General features: G+C 39.3%; 1 protein-coding gene across 3 annotated transcripts in view; it reads right to left on the minus strand.

Annotated features, from left to right (window-relative positions):
• zmp:0000000660 (arf-GAP with Rho-GAP domain, ANK repeat and PH domain-containing protein 2) overlaps nucleotides 1-18848 on the minus strand; it is a 126553-nt gene that overhangs the window by 15119 nt on the left and 92586 nt on the right. For all 3 annotated transcript variants that reach the window (XM_038730721.1, XM_038730722.1, XM_038730720.1), the window contains exons 19-24: nucleotides 10282-10345; nucleotides 9622-9785; nucleotides 8717-8929; nucleotides 8091-8196; nucleotides 6336-6483; nucleotides 3541-3618 (exon numbers count right to left, since the gene is read on the minus strand). In XM_038730721.1, the coding sequence (XP_038586649.1) occupies nucleotides 3541-3618; nucleotides 6336-6483; nucleotides 8091-8196; nucleotides 8717-8929; nucleotides 9622-9785; nucleotides 10282-10345 (773 nt within the window). The remainder of the gene's footprint in view (nucleotides 1-3540; nucleotides 3619-6335; nucleotides 6484-8090; nucleotides 8197-8716; nucleotides 8930-9621; nucleotides 9786-10281; nucleotides 10346-18848) is intronic.

Raw genomic sequence — 18848 nt, forward strand, 5'->3', positions numbered from 1 at the left:
GTAGGCTAAAGCTTTAGAGATTTTAAGTTAACCTAAACTTAGAGAGGGAATATTTGTTTTACTTTGAACAAAGCCAAGTTAGCTATTTCTCCTGCTTCCAGTCTTTATGTTACAGTAAGCTAAATTAAGCTAAACTTAAGGTAGCTTGCTACAGCTCCATACTTAGCGCTTAGGCATGAGAGTGATCTTCTTGTCTAAACCTTTGCAAGATAGCTATAGAAAATACATTTAAAAAAAGAATTACACTCAAACTTAAAATAGACATACTGAATTTAAGAGCAAAGGTAGATAGTGGCCGTGAAGAACATAAATCAAGATAATCCTCCATTGGTGCTGTCTGAATGTTTCACTTACAGATCGATAGATAGAAGGCAAAAGAGAAAATATTTCTTTTGTAACCTATGTGAAATTAAAAGGGAGACTTTTCAGATACTTTCTGTCTGACATTCAGGAGGTCAAATTCCAGTATTGTTGTTGTCATTACAAATCATAGCACCTTTCTCCAAGTGTTGAAGCTGTAATTCTCTGTATCCAATTAAAAAATATATTTCGGGGTGGTAAAGCCAGAGACATTGAGAGAGATAGAGAGATGTAGATTTTGAAGGAGATAGTTTGATCACCAAATCCGAATTTCTGGCAAGTGGAAATCCATCTCTAGAAAATTAACAACTTAGTGAGCACGAAAAGGTTTCTTTTCCCTTGGCTAGTACAGAAATTACAGTTACTTTTCCCTTGTCATTTTAATGTGCAGGTGAACTGAGGTCCATTATTGGCTCGAGCTGGGAGAGCTATTGCATGATGTGAGGGAGGAAGCCACTTTGACCCCCATGGCCCTAAAATGACATAGTAATTACAGTCATTCAAACAAATGGAACAAACGCTGTAATTGTGAAAATGTCACGCACAGATACAGAGCCAACTTGCTTTGCTAAGTACAATCTTCCTTCTTCCCCTTCATTGTTTTGTGATGGGAGGAAGACCACACTTTACAAACATTTTCTGAATAAAAAAGAAAGACATAAATCTAGGAAATAAATAAAAAGGGGGGAAAGGAAATGATGGAAAAGGATGTAAGCAAAGTGCAACAAAAAGAAGTGTTAAATGGTTTTGCAGCTGATGGGGAAATTTGTCAGCAACAAGTAAGAAAGACAGTGATGTTCTATTCAAAATGAAGGGTTTTCTAATCTTTACTAAAGTCATACTCTCTCTCTGCACTCACCCTGGCTGTAAATGCAAGTATTGATTTTAGAGTGCCACTTATAACTTACAAGGCATGACATTGCCTTGCACCTCATTATATCACTGATTTACTTGCTCCCCCAGTCTAGCCATACTTTCCCTTCAAGGGTGCAGTCCTCCCTGACATTCTTTGCCTCTAAAAAGGAAACACATGAGGCCAGAACGCTCACCTGCAGCGCCCGAACCCTTTGAGACAAGCTTCCTGCAAATGTCAAAAGCCTACCTATACTTTCCTCCATGTTTGTTTCTAAATCTTATCATCTTAAATGGACCAGAGTCTGAAATTTGCATGTTTTTAGTAATGCTAGCGTCGTGGGTCGAGGGATGGTAAGGTCAGTCGGTTGGTCCTCCACTTTGGTCTGGACTGAAACATCTCAGCTGCTGGAATACAATGAACATTTGCACAGCCATTCGTGGATACATCTGTTCTGACTTTCCGGACTCCCTGACTTTTCTTCTAGCTCTAACATGAGGTTGACATTTGTGGTTTTGAGTGGAATCTCTAAAAAACTATTAGATGGATGGAAATTGGTAAAGACTTCATGCTGATCAGGATGATCTCTAAAAACTTTGGTGATCCTTTAACTTTCATCTTGTCCCATAATCAGGTCAAAATTTGGTTTACAACCAAAAACCTTCCAAATTAGTAACATTCCCATCAGCCTCAGCTGTGCTAATTAGCACACATCACCTGCTAACATGCTTACACTGAATGCTAAACATTGCTGAATGTAAGCATTGCCATTCTAAACATGTTAACATTTGGCTACAAATACCACAAGTACAGTTTAACTGAGCTGCTGGAACAGCTTCAGACTCTCTATCTTAAAAGAAAAAATGACCAGGCCAGATATCAGTTTGCTTCATTTTGCACAATGAAAGAAGTGAAGCCATTTTAAAAGCAACAACAACAACAACAAAAAAACAGCGCAGACATCCCTGATTTTGTTGACAAAATTCTACAGGATTAATGTTGATGGTCTGAGACACGTTTTCACAGCCATCCAACAACATCTTCATTTTAGGCTGTTATTGAAAATACAATGAATGTTAAAAGGAAAATGTATTTTTTGCTCTGTCTAACAACTTAGACCTAAAAAGATACACTTTACATCTTTCCAATAGTCGACTGAATAAAAAGCCACTGAAGCACTTTCTCACATGATAGCTTATATAAACCTGAGCCACATACCACTATAAATAAACTGCATGCATACATAACCCCTGTAAGTACACCCTTTATATGTCTGTGGGTGGGAAATTACATTTTTACCAAGTTTTTTTTCTCATTTCTTCAGGTTGAGAGCTACCAGAAAGCAGCAGGGGATGAATATAATGGCTATTTCAAGTTACTTTGGCTTCACTTTAATTTCCGCATTGGTGGATAAATTAACTGGAGTCACTCGCTCTGGAGCTTGTGTTCCACAGCTCCTGCAGACATCGCCGTAAAGCCATGTCTAACAGTGGCCTCTACGTCGAAGCCAGTGAGTGAAATGTTCTACAGAACAGTTCATGTTTTACAGAAATGATAGCCCAACCTATGAAAATAAGACCAAACGATTAAGTGGTATGTAAAAGGAGATGACTGATGTGACATTTTAATGACTTAAAGCAATGTTTAACTTTGGTAAAATGTTAAATCATTATCTCAACAGAAACACTTTCACCATGCTGACTTGTAATTATACTAAATGATTGTTTTAATGAAAAACCAGTAACATTTCTATTTTTCTACCATCGTTTTAAACCCTAAAAAAACCCTAAACTGTGTGTCCATAACGAATATGTCCCAATTTTCACCTCAGACAACTTCATAATAGCACAGGCTTTCCACTGAGTGACCCTCCTGCCCCACAGCAGCAGACGTGCTCTGAAAGCCTACGGACTAGGTTCAGAGAAAGGGGTGGGGGGGGTTGAAATGAGCGAGCGTAAACAAGTTATTTCAGATTTCAACAACCGCAGATTTAATTTTTCCCCCCAGTTATCTGAACCAAATGTTTTTCTCGGCTGAGGCATCCAGGCAGAAAGTACCTGCCGTAAAGGTTAACAAGAACAAAGCCCTTTTTCCTCACCCGCCTGCTCCTGCCTCCTTCACCTTCCACTACCCCCCATCCCATTCATTTTTGCCAGAAAAACAGGAAAATTGTTCAAATGAATCCCTGATTTGAGGGACTCTGACACATGCAGGCAAATCAATACCCATACCCACACACACACACACACACACACACACACACACACACACACACAAACAGAACACCTGTTGGTGATTTCCATTTGGGTTTCGGCGGGTCGACTTACTGTGGCGTCCTTCTTGTCGTTCCAGCGTGTGATGAAACTATTCTCTCTCTCCATCTGTTGCAGCCGGTCTTCGTTGACCTGTTGGGAACATCACAATAACACACACACACACACACACACACGACACACACATCAATTCAAACTCCGCCAATGAGAAACTTTCTGATCACATAAACTGCACTTGAGAAACATTTAATTGTTTGACCGAATTATAAAACCATTTTTTTGAAGGTAATTTTAATTTCAGCACTTAATACAGTACATGGAAGACTAGATTAGACCAATAAAAAAAAAAAACATAAGCAAACTGTGGAATTGGGTCGTTGAGTTAACACTTATAAAACAAATTTTGAAGAAGGAAGTTGGTTGTGAGTATTTGACACAGCTCAGCGCCAAGTGAATACTCTTTTCTTTCACAAAGCTCTGTGTGGGAAATGATATTCCAACTTTTTTTTAACATCATTATCATTTTCAGAGAACAATTTGCTTTGTTAGAGTTATACGAATGGCAGAGAAGATTGGGGGAGAAAAAAAAAACTCACAAACTCATTGTGTGTGTGTTTAGGCCTGATAATGGGCCCCGTCGAAGACACCCAGCACATAACTGGCGCTTTAATTAGCGAGATGTCTCACTCGTTTTATGTCTCAGCGTGTGTATTCACCGCTATTGGGCTCATGATTGGTTGAGCTTAATGGCTATTTGTCATGCGAATGATGGCGTCCCGAACTGATTTGGAGTGAATGCTCCTCCTTTAACGTCAGAACAAGGGGGATCCAGGCGTTCTGCTGGGAATTAGCAGTCGCTCTGTGCTGTGTATCCCATAAGCCAGGCAGCTCTCCAAGGGTAACATTGATCCCACACCCCCACCCATCCACACATCAGCAAAGTCAAGCCTATTGTGGAGATTTGGCAACAACAGTGCTGCTCCCCAGATGGTTGAAGTAAGAGAATATAAATAAAGGCATGCCTGCAGCATGGTTTAAACATGCGATATGGTAATATAGAAATGCTTTAAATGATGTAATTTTTTTTCATCTGCCATTGATTGGAGAGTCACCCTAAATCTACCAGGCTGGCTGCATTCGACTACATGTACTACACCTTTCTTACAGTTATACATTATAATATAGTTATAAGCAGAAATACCTCAGGGATGATTTGGCCTACAAATAACACTTGCAGTTTATAGAACATGTATATTTTCAATTTTGGATGGTAGTGGTACAGTTATGTATACATTTTGTTTCTTTTTTAATGTACATTATTGAGAAAGAAACAGAAATCTTGCACACCATTGGTCACTTTCATTTTCATATTTTTAAAATTTGTCTTTTCAGAAACACAAAACATAAAGATTTAACCTTAATATTTATTATATGTAGTTTAGAGAGCTCACCAAGATAACATAATGCAATTTAAAAAGCTTTTTGAATGTTATAAATAATACTTCCAACAGGGGAGTTGCAGAATGCCCTCTAGTTGACAAACCACGCAACGACAACACTCATAACATGACTGAAGGATCGGTCTCTCGGTTTCTTTTTAATTGTCATTTATCAGCTGTTATAAACACTGAAACCGATCTATTTGCCATTAGCTCATATCGGTTATATCGTCCAATAATATCAGCACGACGATTTATCGGTTGGGCTATAGTCACTTGTGTTCAATTAATTTAGTAATGGCGTTTTGGTCTGTACACCTTCAAAAGTCCGATTCATTAAAAAATTCAAATATAAATCTTTTAAAGTGGCACCCCACCAATTTGTATAATCCCTTCTAAGAATCCGGAGGGAGCTTTCTCAAGTCTGACCAAATAACCCTTTATGATGTCATCAGGGTCACCTCAGATTGGGCTTGGAGATTTTGCAGAATTTTTAAAATTGAAAACCTGCCTGAAACACTGGGGGGGGGTCTGTAACAAAAGATGCTATCGAGATACATTATGGGAAATGTAGGATTGTACGTTTTTGGAGCTTGACCCATTCTGTGGGTGTTCAGCATTCATTTTTAATTTAATTTTTTTTCTCATCTCATATCACAGGCATAGAGTTTTTCAAACAATTTGTCAGACAAAATGCTTCCAAGATTATTTTTTATTTATTTATTTTTTTGGATGGGCATGGAAAATCAAAAGTTTTTACATGCCATTGTTTTGTATAAAATTACAAAGTACACCAGATGAAGCATTTAGTAGATTAAAATAGTTTCATGTAACAGCAGCAAAGACAAAGAAATTCAGACTGTTCAGACAAAAGGGAAAGAAATCTAATCTTTCTCTCTCTTTTTTTATCATTAAGATATATTTTTCTATAAAATTACTCCACACATTAAGAACAAACTCAGAGTGATAAGCCTGGCCTCATTTCGCCTCAAGCGAAAGATGTCCTGAACAAGGTTCCTTTGGTATTTTTTGTTCTAGGTGACCTGTTTTTTGAGTATAATCTCTGTGTTTCTGGAGATGTGTGCTGTCGTCGTGTGCAGAGCAACAGGCAAAGACATTGGTTTCTGTGTTTGACTGTTCACTGTAACAGCTGCCCAGCTAACATTTAATTAACCTACTGGTTTGCCATGCCTGGTAACCATGCAGGATTTAAAGCAGGCAGGTTGGATATTTGTCTGTGATATACTTTTTTTTTTTAACTTTATGATGAATTACGTAATGTTTATGCAATAACAATTGCATGCTATGTTGAGTTCAGGCCTTTCATCACCCTACTTATTGTCTCCCAAACAGTTCCTATCAACACTGTCAAAGGGCAAATAATAAATAAATAAAACATTTTCCACTTACACTGAAGAGTGTAATGTAGTTGCTGATGAGGTCGTTGACAACGTTAGCTTCCTGTGGGTTTTGTCCCCGAGTCTGGAACAAGCAGGAGGAGAAGACAGAGGCCAGTTTTTCACTCGGCATGTGGTTGAGGTGGGAGCACTGCTGAATCCTGAAACACAGAGAGAAAACATGGTTAAAAGAACACAAATGCACCTGCACAAGCACAAACACACACAGACACACACACAAATCAACACAAACAGCTCATTCCTCTTGCCTCTCATGCTCACATATACTGTAAACTCATACACAAGCACACACAATTTAGTGAAATGTTAGGGCTCAGTCCAAAATCAGCAACAGGCCAATTAAGTCTTCTCCAAACAATCTACATCATTAACATAATGCGGCTAAATCACAACCATCCACTGCAGGTTTCTGGGGGAACAATGTGTAATGTGAGTATCAGTGAGTGAGACATCAAAACAGCCGAGTCTATGTATCGAAATGCAACTAGAGTGCATGTGAATGTAAGTATTATTGTTTCAGTGCATACCGGTAGGTTCAGGAGAAACTTGCAGCCTGTGGTTTATTACTAGACATCTCTACACATAAAGCTGACTGCTCACATTATCCACAAGACTGAAAAATCATCAACATTATAAGAAATGACTGCCTAGGAATACATGTGAAATACACAATTTTCAAAAAGGGAAAAAAAATAGCAACACTTGTGACATGGAATTCAACTATGTGTTTGCTAATTGCCTGAATTTTTAATAATGAGCCACTAGGTCTGTTTTTACTTGCAAAATGCCAATAAATGGTACAAACAATATAGGATTATTCATAATTTACAATTCAAGGACACTGCTACTTCACTGACAAAAACAAATTTAAATTTCACCATACACATTCCTCATTCAGTACAGCATCTCGGACCAAATCCGAGATCTGACTAGAAATTATCCTACTTGACTGGTCAGAAGAAAAAATATATATATATCACACACACACACACACACACACACACACACACACACACAACAGAGGGCAGTGTTGGTCATTAAGCAGAGCAGAGGAGCCACCAGGCTAATCAGCAGGTGACATATCGCTACCCTATAGCTGCTCCAGGTGCAGGACCTTCGAGCTTACGTCTGAAGACAAGAGCCGTTATTGCTGTTTTAATGGGTTATAATGCCTAATTTGGTAAAAGTAGTGGCCCTGCATAAACAAAGCACTCTGCTCCATCTTCATATATGTATCACATTCATCCAACCAGCAGTCGTATGGATAAGATAAATCCCACTTAATTTAAAGTACATATGTCAGTATCAAAGTCAAAGTTCTGGTTCTGCAGTAATATGTCCCCTGTGAATCATATATTATTACCAAATGACGTTATTAGATGGTTAATACTGTTGCATAAACACTTAAGCAGGGGTGGAGCCACTTTTACAAGCACAAGATAAATTTGAGGGGTTAATGGAAGAGACAAGAAAAAAAAGCTCTGATTTACAAACTGCCAAAGACTCCATGACTTCATGTCCTGTTTTTGAAGTTTTTAACACACTTGACCGCATGCTTTTCTCCTTCAGGGTAATAAACTTCATCCTGACAGCAACCTTGACCTTGAAATAGCCTCACTGGTACAAGCATGAAATATGTGCCGTTTGAAGCTTGTGTGTGAGCTTGTGTGTGTGTGTGAGCTTGTGTGTGTGTGTGTGTGTGTGTGTGTGTGTGTGTGTGTGTGTGTGTGTGTGTGTGCGTGTTTACCTGTACAGATGTTGAAGCAGAGCATCAAGAGTTGACCTGTTTATCTTTGGCAAACTCTCAATGAAAGTGGAGTACTTCTTTACTCTCTGCCTCTCGTCCCTCTCATCTACAAACCCACACAGATGAGAACTGCTGTAAATCGCAAACATGCCCGACATGACCATGGACACAATGGAAAGCAGGTTTATACTGAACTTTTTAAATCACTTGTGAAGCACATTTGAACTTTTCATATTTTGTCAAGGTGTGATTATGAAATAATTACCCTGAGTGGAGAAGTGAGAAGAAAATTGAGTGATAATTTTCCTAAGTCTGATCTAAATTGCTTTCCATCCTGTGTTTATGACTTAAGAAAAGGTTAAATTTGTGAAACAGGTGGGTAAAAAAGTTTGGTCAGGATAATTTGATGATCCTGTTAGAACATGGGGTAGTGGTGCACTTCAGCCTCTTGTGGCAGATGAAAAAAAAGTAACTATGAAAAACAATTCCATTCTTAAGTCATAAACACAGTAGAGAAAACAATTTGGATCTGATCACCACGGATTACTAGAATATACCCATACTGTGTCCAGTGTGTTTATCTTTGACATTGGCAAATTCCCCCCCAAATCAGACACGTCACATACCCAAAACTGACACCCAGTATGGATAGAGCTCCTTGGTCAACAGTGCATCCTCTGCTTGGGATAAGAATCTTTTCAGGGTGTCCGTCACATCCCCCAGATGGTGCTCCTTCTCCCTCAGCTTCACATTACGGGCATCCCGGGTGAAATCATCCAGGAGGTGGGCCACTCGACCAGGGTCGCCTGACCTCTGGTAGACCCCCTCCTGGCACAAACCTGGTTACAAAGTTTTTGTTAAAAAGAGTGGGAGGGATAGATGGGTGATTAAATAAATACACTGACTGGCTCCTACACCCAAGACTGGCTCGGCTCATTACTTTGTGACTTCTGCACACCCTCTAATGTGTAGCGTCTGCAGCAGCAAATGACAGTATATACAGTTTTTTATGTAACTAAATACAATTATAGGGCAATAACAAACCTTATAGAAGCCAACTTGTGGGATTTAACAACGTTGCGTAAGCACATTTGAATCTAAATTGCAGGTGGAATAAAATTGCCATTGCAAGGTATATTAACCTTCTGTACCACTTTAAAGTTTCAGTCAGAGTTAACTTTGCCGATCTGTCATTACACTGCATATGATGGTATTTGATCAAGCATGAGGCACTATGTCATGCAGATTTTGTGCAAGTGTATGTTTACATTTTGCAAATAACTTTGGATCCCACAGTAATAGTGCAGTGAAAAGCTGGACTACATTTTCTACATTTCTAAAAGAAAAAATACAGTGAAAGAGAGTGAAGGGGTAATGTCACAGCAATATGCTCGGCAACATTAGAAAGCATGAAATTCTCATCACGATGCAGTATATTGGATGAATCAGCTCCTCGAGGGGAAAATCATAATAACAGTCACGCAGAACTTAAAAAAAAAAAAAGTCCCCCGTAAATATAATATAAACTTACCATACTGAGTGACAAAAGCGATGCAACTTTCAACAATAATAGGGACACCATTTTTAGTCAGCTGTTGGTCGCTGAGCGCCTTGCCATCTGTGCCAGCAGCCAACGTGATGGAGGAGTGCCACAGTGCAAAGTCCATCTTGTTGAAGCCATGGATGTAAACTGTTCTATTAGAGACAGAGGGTAGAAGGGGGGAGTGATTATTAATGAAGTACATCATGAGATCATTTCCAGCAACAATATAGTGTTGTTCCATGTGTTTGGGAAAGCACTGCTAAGTCATTAAATAAACAACCAACAAGATTAAAAGGAATCCAAAAGTGTTTCTGCAGAACACACACCTATAAACGACCACCAGTTTCCCACGAGGTTTGATCAAAAACACACAAATGAAGAGCAATTAACTGAGAAAAACACAAAGTCTTGTTGCACTACTCGTAAAGATGTAAGAAACTGTTGGCTCGCGTTACATGCCATCTCACCTCGTCAGCAGCAGGGAGTCTAGCAAGCCGTTAATTACCTCGGATGGATACAGTAGGTAAAGTGCATTTGGACTAACAAGACAAAGGCCAAACCAAAGTTGTTAAAATTGTTGCATAATGCATGTTGCTGTCTCACAAATACGTTGCCAATTAGCACACCTCTTTTCAAAGACTGACATACCTTCTGCCCTCCACCATCAGCAGGACTTGGATCTTGTCCTCACCCTCCGTATGCGTGGAGACAGCTGGTGGAAGGGGAAAGAGCCACAAGTTGTAGGAAATGCATGCTCCAAAACTGTATACATTAAAACAGCAACATGTACTGTGCTAATGAAAAGAAATGCTGTTGGGGACATTTGACATTTGCAGTTGTTCAATCTCTATCAAAAGCATGAGCACTTAGAAGCTTTTCGCCATAAAACTCGACACATTCATTACTCGTCACTGAAAGGTCTCCGTTCTCCGTATTTATCTTTAAGTCAATCATGGCAAATAATACACTGCACGATATGTCTTGACATATCTGACCACTCTTTTCAAATATACATACATTGGAAAGAAGATGTGAAGGAACAGTACAGTAGTGGAGTTAACAGCATTTCCGTGTTGTAATAGAAAACATGGATATAGTTTTTGTGTCACTGGCTTACTAATGGTGGTTTAAACAAGGGAGGCAAGTGAGGCATAAACACTAGCGTCAGTGGTCATCAAGCTTTACATAAATTTGGTCTACAAGCAAACAAATCAGATTCCACTGAGAGAAGTGTTTCACACACAAAGTGAGAAAAAGCAGACACAGAGTTCCTGCCATTCTTCATCTATACAATCAGTTTTAGAGCACACAGAAAAACTGGGCTAAGGGACTCGAAAGCTCTGCCATAATCTCTTCTGTGGCAACATCACACACACAAAGAGAAAGTACAGAAAGATATAAGGCTCGGCAGCTGAGTCAAAAATCTCCTAGCGACAACATCTGGCACTTTTGTCATGCACAATTGGTTGTGCTCAAATAATTGATATATAGAGAGAGAAAGAAAGAAAGACACTAACAAAAACAGAACTTCAACTAAAGAAACAGTTGACTTTTGGACAGCAAGCTAACTAGTTACCTGTACAATAAGTAATTAGTAAATAATGCAAGATTTTGTCACAGCGCACACAAACGTCCCATGCTCTTCCTAGGGGCTGTTTATTGAGGATTTACAGGAACAGTTAGTCATTTTGGGTCAAATTTTCTTACTCGCTTTCATTGCAAACAGTTAGACAAAAACACTGATATCAATCTTATGTGTGTAGGGTAAATATCAAGCTACCACCAGCGGCCTGTTAGCTTAAGCCACAAGTTGTTGTTTTTCCACATTGGGTTTGGTCCATATTAAATAAAATATATATAACTTGTTAATTAGATTTAGAGTTGCAGCTAAGGTGGATGTTTTGTTTCCTCGTCTTCTGGAAACAGGGGTAAACAGCTAGCCTGGCTCTTTGTGCTTAACAAAGCTGCTAGCTACGTTATCCGTTGCTCATTTAATCTGGACAAAAATACATTGTAGTTTAAACTAAGCTAACTAGCTGCTAGCGGTAGCTTCATATTTGTAGTAATGAGAGCGGTTTTGACTTTCTAATCCAGCTCTCAGCAAGAACGTTCCAAAATGGTGAACTATTCTAACCCTGTAAATACGAATTGACCTCCACAATTATCAAACTCAAATTTGAATTACTGGTAGCACCAGTCTCAGAGGCATAAAAATGTAAGAAATGCTATCTTTAGACAGCATTTTATTTCTCTTTCCTCTACATAATACCACAATCTCTGCATCCGCTTGTTCAGCAAACACTTCAGATTCTTTTCAACAGGGAATTTAATTTAATTGTTGGCATGAGAAAGGGTAGTGGTAAAAATATTACAAGTAAAAGTGTTATTTTGGTTAACAAGTCCTTTGTAGAGGCCTTTGTATTTTGAGCTAAATAGCAAAAACAATTAATCCCCAAAAGTCTATAATTTGCTTTTTATTTTCTTTGGATGAGGATGAGAATACTGTGCCCTTGAAAATCTGCCAAACAACAAGAGAAGAAAGCAGAGAACTTCAGAGACTGATATTTGATTTATTAGGAGTGTTATCAGGTAAATGCAAAACACTTGTCATTGTTTGAACAAACACAAAGCAATCCTGTTTTATCCGTCTCACAGCTCAGTGGGACATTTTTTATTTTTTAATATTTTTGCGTGATAAGGAACTAAGTCTGCGGCCTTGTTCTCTCCATGATTGGTACTGGCCGTCCTGCAAGAGAATTTCAGGATGTTTTTTCCCTTAGAGTGCTGGTGCTCGTTTTCAGTGGGAGCATTAAGTGTTGTTTATTCAGAGTTATTTTGAAGTATTAAATGATAGCCTCATAATATTACATGCAATGTTGCCCACATTTGCAGAGACCTGAGTTTCCAGCAGAAGTTATTCCGGTTTGAACCAGAGTCTCCAGAGATCACAACTGACCATGTTCATGGGTGGAAAGCAGCTGAGGGATCCCATGCTTTCACAAAACTGATTTTTGAGGTTTTTACTGATATTGATACAAAATTTGATAACTGTTAAACAATATTCTTAGGGGTCTTAAGTGATGTAACAGGGAAAGGTAAGACAGGTCTAGCTTGGACTTATTAGCTGACCCCACAAGTGTTCACTGCCCTTCCAGCTGTAGTTCTCTATCACATGTAACTGTCCTTGTTAGGGAGACAACAGCCAGACTGATAAGGTGAGACAGTAGCTCAGGCGTCAGGTGAGCAGATGTCGGTGTTCTCTGGGAATCTTACAGGGTTGAGTCTTACAAGAATGTTTACAAGATCTTACTGGCTCCACAGATTAGAGTACAACTCATGGATAGTGATAGATTCCAGTATGAGCGTAGCATTGGAGTCTAAACATCAGATAGAGTTGTTGTTTTAGGTTAAGCAAAGTCAGCAAAAGATGACCTAATCAGGAAACCTACAGGCTCCAGGGGTAAGACAGAAACATAAAGGGGACCAAAAGGTGTTGACATTTGACATGTTCATGTTATACGCTGGCACAGTATCTCCTCGGCCGGGCTCAAACCATGCTATGTTAAGTCTTCATCAGTCTCTGAAACTTCTTTACACCTGAACCTGGCTCACAATATTTCTTCCACAAAAACGATATATTGGCAGACATTGATATGGATATTTTATAAGAAAATAACGGCTGGTCACTTTTTGCTAAATCATATATTTTATTTACCCCATATTATATACTAGATATTCCATAATGTCACTGTCCAGTGAAAACCTGAAGGTAGCAGGAACATTTTCTCAACCCATAATGGGACACTTACAGTTTCCTTGTAAAAAACACATCAACACAAATTGTGTTTACATTCAATGTGTTACTCACCAACAACAAATGTGTTGTAGGCAATTTCCTTTCTTAAGTATTTAAATACAGCTTTGTTTACATCCATCTCTGCTAGCTAACCAATTCATCTTTCATCTGTCTTTGCTGGCACATTGCAGCAAATCTTGGCGTGTTACCACCTGTTGTTGATCAGTGGAATAGTGTCAAGTGGCAAGAATGTGTATTTTGACACCTGGGTGTCGAAAGGGTGAGTTAGAGAATATCATTCATGCTTTTATTTCCTCTCGTTTAGATTACTGTAACAGTCTTTTTACATGTTTGAGCAAGAAGCAGCTTTACCGTCTCCAGGCTGTTCAGAACTCTGCTGCAAGGCTTTTTACTCACATTAACCAAAGAGCGCACATCACACCTGTTTTGGCAGCACTTCACTGGTTACCAGTCCAGCATAGAATTAAATTTAAAATCCTGGTTCTTACTTTTAGATCCCTGCACGGTCAAGTTCCTCCCTACATAGCTGAGCTGTTACAGCTTCATACTCTGACCCGTAGTCTGAGGTCATCAGGTCAGAGGCTGTTAGTGGTTCCCTACACTCATTTTAAAACCAGAGGGGATTGATCATTTCAAGCAGTGGCACCTAGGCTGTGGAATGCATTGCCTCCCTTTCTACGTTGTCTTAATTCTTTCGATTCTTTTAAAAAGCAACTGAAAAGTCTGCTATTCAAGCAGGCTTTTAGTTAGACGAGGGTTTTTTATGGTTTTGTTCTAGATTTTCTATATGTATTTAAATTTTCTTATGCATTGTATTTTACTATGTTGTATTGTTTTACATTTTATTGTGAAGCACTTTGTGATTTTTATCTCTGAAAGGTGCTATACAAATAAACTTTACTGCATGCGTGAATGTTCCTGAGCGCTCGATAAACTAAGGCCCCATCCACACTACTCCGTTTTAGTTTAAAAACAGAGAATTAAAACGAATACAATCTCCGTCCACACCAGCATTATAGCTGTGTTTTGGAGTTGATCTCCGTCTACATTAAAACGACTGAAAACGCACAGCTAGGGCCCGTTCAGGTACACTGGGACAGACAAAGCATCAGACCAGTTTTTTTTGCATGCACCAATATCGAGCTGGGACTGTTAATGAATGTAACACGGGAGTGTGGCCGCGGAAAACTGACTGGGAGTCGTCATAAAGGAAACGGCGACATGCACAGTACAAGTGTAGGCAGATAAGTGTTATTTGCACGGTACATAATATTTTTATAAAAATACGATGTCAAAAACCTGGTCAGTAGCATCGGGTTTCTGCTTTGCAAGACCAAATCAGAGAGCCGAGCGTGAGCATCTGCGTCATCGTTTCTAAAGTCCTCCGTTTTGGCCCATCTTCACTTAAACGCCCTCCGGGGTCGGCAGCATTTCTAAACTTCTCTGTTTTAAGGCCCATTTATAGTCCTGCGTAGGGTCTACGTGCGTACCTATGCTGTAGGTTACGCATGTAGCCATGCATTTATACCTGTGCGTAGGTGTGTCCTTCATTCTGCGATTACACCTCCAAACGCTAGTCGGCAGCAGCGCTGCAGCGTCCACCGTGTTGACTTTTGCCGGCCGAGCAGGCTAACTTCCAGCCCTCCGCTAACGTAAATGTGGGTAAAATTGTATACGTGCGGCTGGTGTAGCCTTTTCAAATGTTACTGAGCGAATGGATCACATTCTGATAGCGAAACGAGTCATTTCACTCGGGTTGCGACGGTCAAATATATTGATTCACTGTGTTACAGCTGCCGTTTTGGCCGCTAGTAAAAGTTATTCAAAGCACGGGCTACTTCCGGTCGGCTCGGAGGTATTGCGAGGCTACCCAGCCGACCAATCACAGTGCTTACGGTCCGCTTCGACTCGACGTGTAGTTACATTTTTGAGGAGGTGCACGTCAAGTGACGGCGTAGCCTCTGCGTAGCCCCGTAGCCTACGCCATCGATTCGACGCAGAAGTATAAATTACCCTTTAGGTTTTAGTCTGGACGGCAGGTGCAAACGTAGCAAAAGGTCTCTGTTTTAATTCGAAAGCGCAATAGTGTGGATGGGGCCTAAATGGGGAACCAAGCATGGAAAAACAGCTCCACAGTGCTACTGGAGGTCAAAAACTCCACAGAGAAGCGATATCGATTTCTCGCAAAAATTTTAAATTTGTTGATACTTGAAAGGCGTTGGAACATTAAGTAGGGTTATCTTTTTAAAATTATACACCATCTTGGCTACACTGGATTGGTTTTATTAACTGTAATGTGTGTACTGTGTAGCAATAGACTTTCCCAACACATAGAAAGATTTTCATTTGATCAGAATTTGGCCCTGGCAATTACTTATTTATTATTATGTTAACTTCCAAATGAACGTGAATCATCAGAAACAGTTCTAGCTCTTTCTGATCATGCTAGCCGTGATTGCTAAATGCCTGAAAAATGATTTAAAATCTAATTTTGCCTTTATATGAACCTCAGTGTGGACACACTCAAATTTGACTGCTAAATATGCTGGACTGCAGTCTTGTGATGATGCCTATCTTAATTTTTAGATGATTGAGCAGAGCAGTGGGATTAACATTTTTTCCCTATTTAGTCACTGCCTTAAGAGAAATCTACTGAGAAATGAGTTCAAAGTTAATGTGCTTATCTTGTTTGAAAGCCGTTCATTTCAAAGTTCTGGGTGGGAAGGCTGATTTGTGCTGTGTGACAGGTTAATGATTATCCAACTGTATCTGTCATTTCCTCCTCATTTAACTCTGGTTCTAGTTATTTGTGCAGCAGACATCTTGACACAAGACATCACAAAAAGATCAATCCTCTCTCAAGTACACAGCTGAACCCCCAGAAAGCCATTTTGAGAGGTAGTGCACTCTTATAGGATGGGATTCTTTCTTTTTTGTTGTTTACATATAAATTTATTTTTTTATACAGCACTTTGCAAAAACAAAGTGTTTGATATCCAAGACAAAGATTGACAATTGACAAAGATCAATAGAATAATTTGAAAAATAAACTAAAGACAGTAAAACTTATAGTAATAGTCATAAGACAGTTTACCTGCAGTAATAAAAACCCTTCAGAAAAGCTTTGGTCATAACTGCCAGCCTGGAGTTAGAAAAACCAGGAATTGACTGCATCACACTTGCACTGAACTTGTGCAGTTTGAAGTGCTGCATGTTGGGAACATGTAGTGTTTTTAATTGAAAGTGTATTTATTAAATCCCTCGCTCCTACACAGGGGCACCTTTCATGTGGCGGTGTCACTGCAGAGAAAATAACAGTTAATCCCATGTCACAGACTGCGATTCCTAAAGGGGTCCTTTCAATACTCCAGAACCTACCATCCCCTGACAAAACACAGTCCCTTCTGGCGCTAACGGCTCGCTGGCTGTGACAAATATGATTTGAGAAAGCCGGGAATAAAAATGAGGACCGCTGCAGTTCTTTACCCCGCCCAAGGTGAGAAGATGAGGCCTCACTTTGCCCGATTTGATCCACGTCGAGCTGTAAATGGATTAAAAAGATCCGATGATTCTCATCACAGTGGCGCAATCGATCAATCTGCCAAAGTATGTGTGAACGTCAACCGTAACTAGAAGCTTCCCTCCACTGACTATCCTTTAAATAACTGTGGTTTGCCAGTAATGTGGAGATATTGGCATAATTCATGTTAGTGGGCAGTGGAAAGAATGCTACCATCACACTGAATATTTTAACAAATGTCACATGAATCTCTCTAAAATCATGTTTTCACGCCATATCTTAAAGAAATGCAAACCCTATTTTGGCTGATGCTCTCTTGACGATGCGTTACGTTACACTGACCTTTACTGCCCTCAAATTAACAGAACACTTCCTCATATAAAGGTCTGCGGCGTCTTCTCTGTTTCTCCAGTCCCCTCAAAAGATGATTTTATTATGGACGACTGAGCCAGCCAATTAGAGCAGAGATCCAACAGGAATGTGTAATGGTGTGAGAAGCTGAAATGTTATCTGACACTGGTGGCTCGCATGCATCCTCTGACATCCTTAAGTGGTTATAAATGCAAGCAAGTAGGAGGGTGTTATGGATTGCTAGCTTTTTGGAAATTACACAGTACATCAAAATGGTGTGAGTGCATTTTAAAAATCCAGAAATTTCAGCAAATTCATCACTGAGTTACTGCAATTGACCACTGACACTATCAACCATAAACAGATGTGGTCATTTTGGGCTGAGAGACTTTTAAAAAGGTATTAAAAGCTCCACTGAAGCTATTTCACCAGGGACTGTAAGCTGTGGCAATTTGGGACAGAACTGTGATAAATGTATTTAAACAAAAATGAGTTTAAGTAAGTTTTAAGGTGCTTCTTTAATGTACGTATTAATGCAAGAAGTCAATCATGCTTAGCTCAGTACGGGCTCCACCACACCAGACACACCTTTTTGAATGAGTATTGCATGTGTTTTAAGTAGTAAGCGGGTTTTTTTTCATCTAGAAACGGTTTTGTATGAAAGAAACTTGCCATGCACCTTATATTACCATCTTTTGACTACGCCGATGTTGTCTCTCTTTCTCTTGGATGTTCCTTTAGTATTCATCACTGTACAATGTATAACTCATGTAGTTGGCCTTCACTCAATCTAAGAAGACACATTCACTGGCTGCAACTCATTTTTAAATGCGTACATTTCAGCTATCCTCATTACCTACAACTGTTTTTGGTACTATATTCCTCAATATATAATTTGAGGCATTCTACACAATATTTACTTGTTCTCCACTCCTACAGTCAGATAAGCAATAGCAAAGAGAGCATTTATGTTTAAGGCTTCTTCAGACTGGTGTAACTTACCTTCAAACACACGATGCTTAACATCATTTCGTTTACGTTTAAAAATGGTTTGTCTTCTTATTTTGAGTTAAATTGCTCATGTTTCAGATTATGCTATGCCTATATATAATTCACAAGATTTTCAATATTCTCTGTTCTCTATTATCTGTATGTTTTTGCTGGGTAAGTATTTCTTCACTGTCTTTAGGGGTCTGTACCGCAGAAATGGACATGTAACAGAACTCATGTCAAGCCGCCAAGAAGTACCGCGGTCACAAATTGTGCCAAATCTTACTTTCCTGCTGCTGCATATTAAAAGCTTTCTGCTGTCAAACTAACAGAGGCCTTTTATTGTGACAAACTTATTGGAAATAAAGTGGGTATATCGCTTCGACAGCAGTGCTATTCTTCAATTAAAAAAAGTCGACACAACAAGACCTTGAGATATTTGGACACAGGTAGCCTAAACAACTTATTTTACCTTGTTTATAATTCATTTATTATTGTTTATTTTAACTTACCACAACAGAGTAAAGTACCAAATTC

Source organism: Micropterus salmoides, unplaced genomic scaffold (genome assembly GCF_014851395.1).
Source record: "Micropterus salmoides isolate LMB-PRFRI ecotype aquatic unplaced genomic scaffold, ASM1485139v1 Ms_hic_scaffold_2, whole genome shotgun sequence".
NCBI lineage: Eukaryota > Metazoa > Chordata > Actinopteri > Centrarchiformes > Centrarchidae > Micropterus > Micropterus salmoides.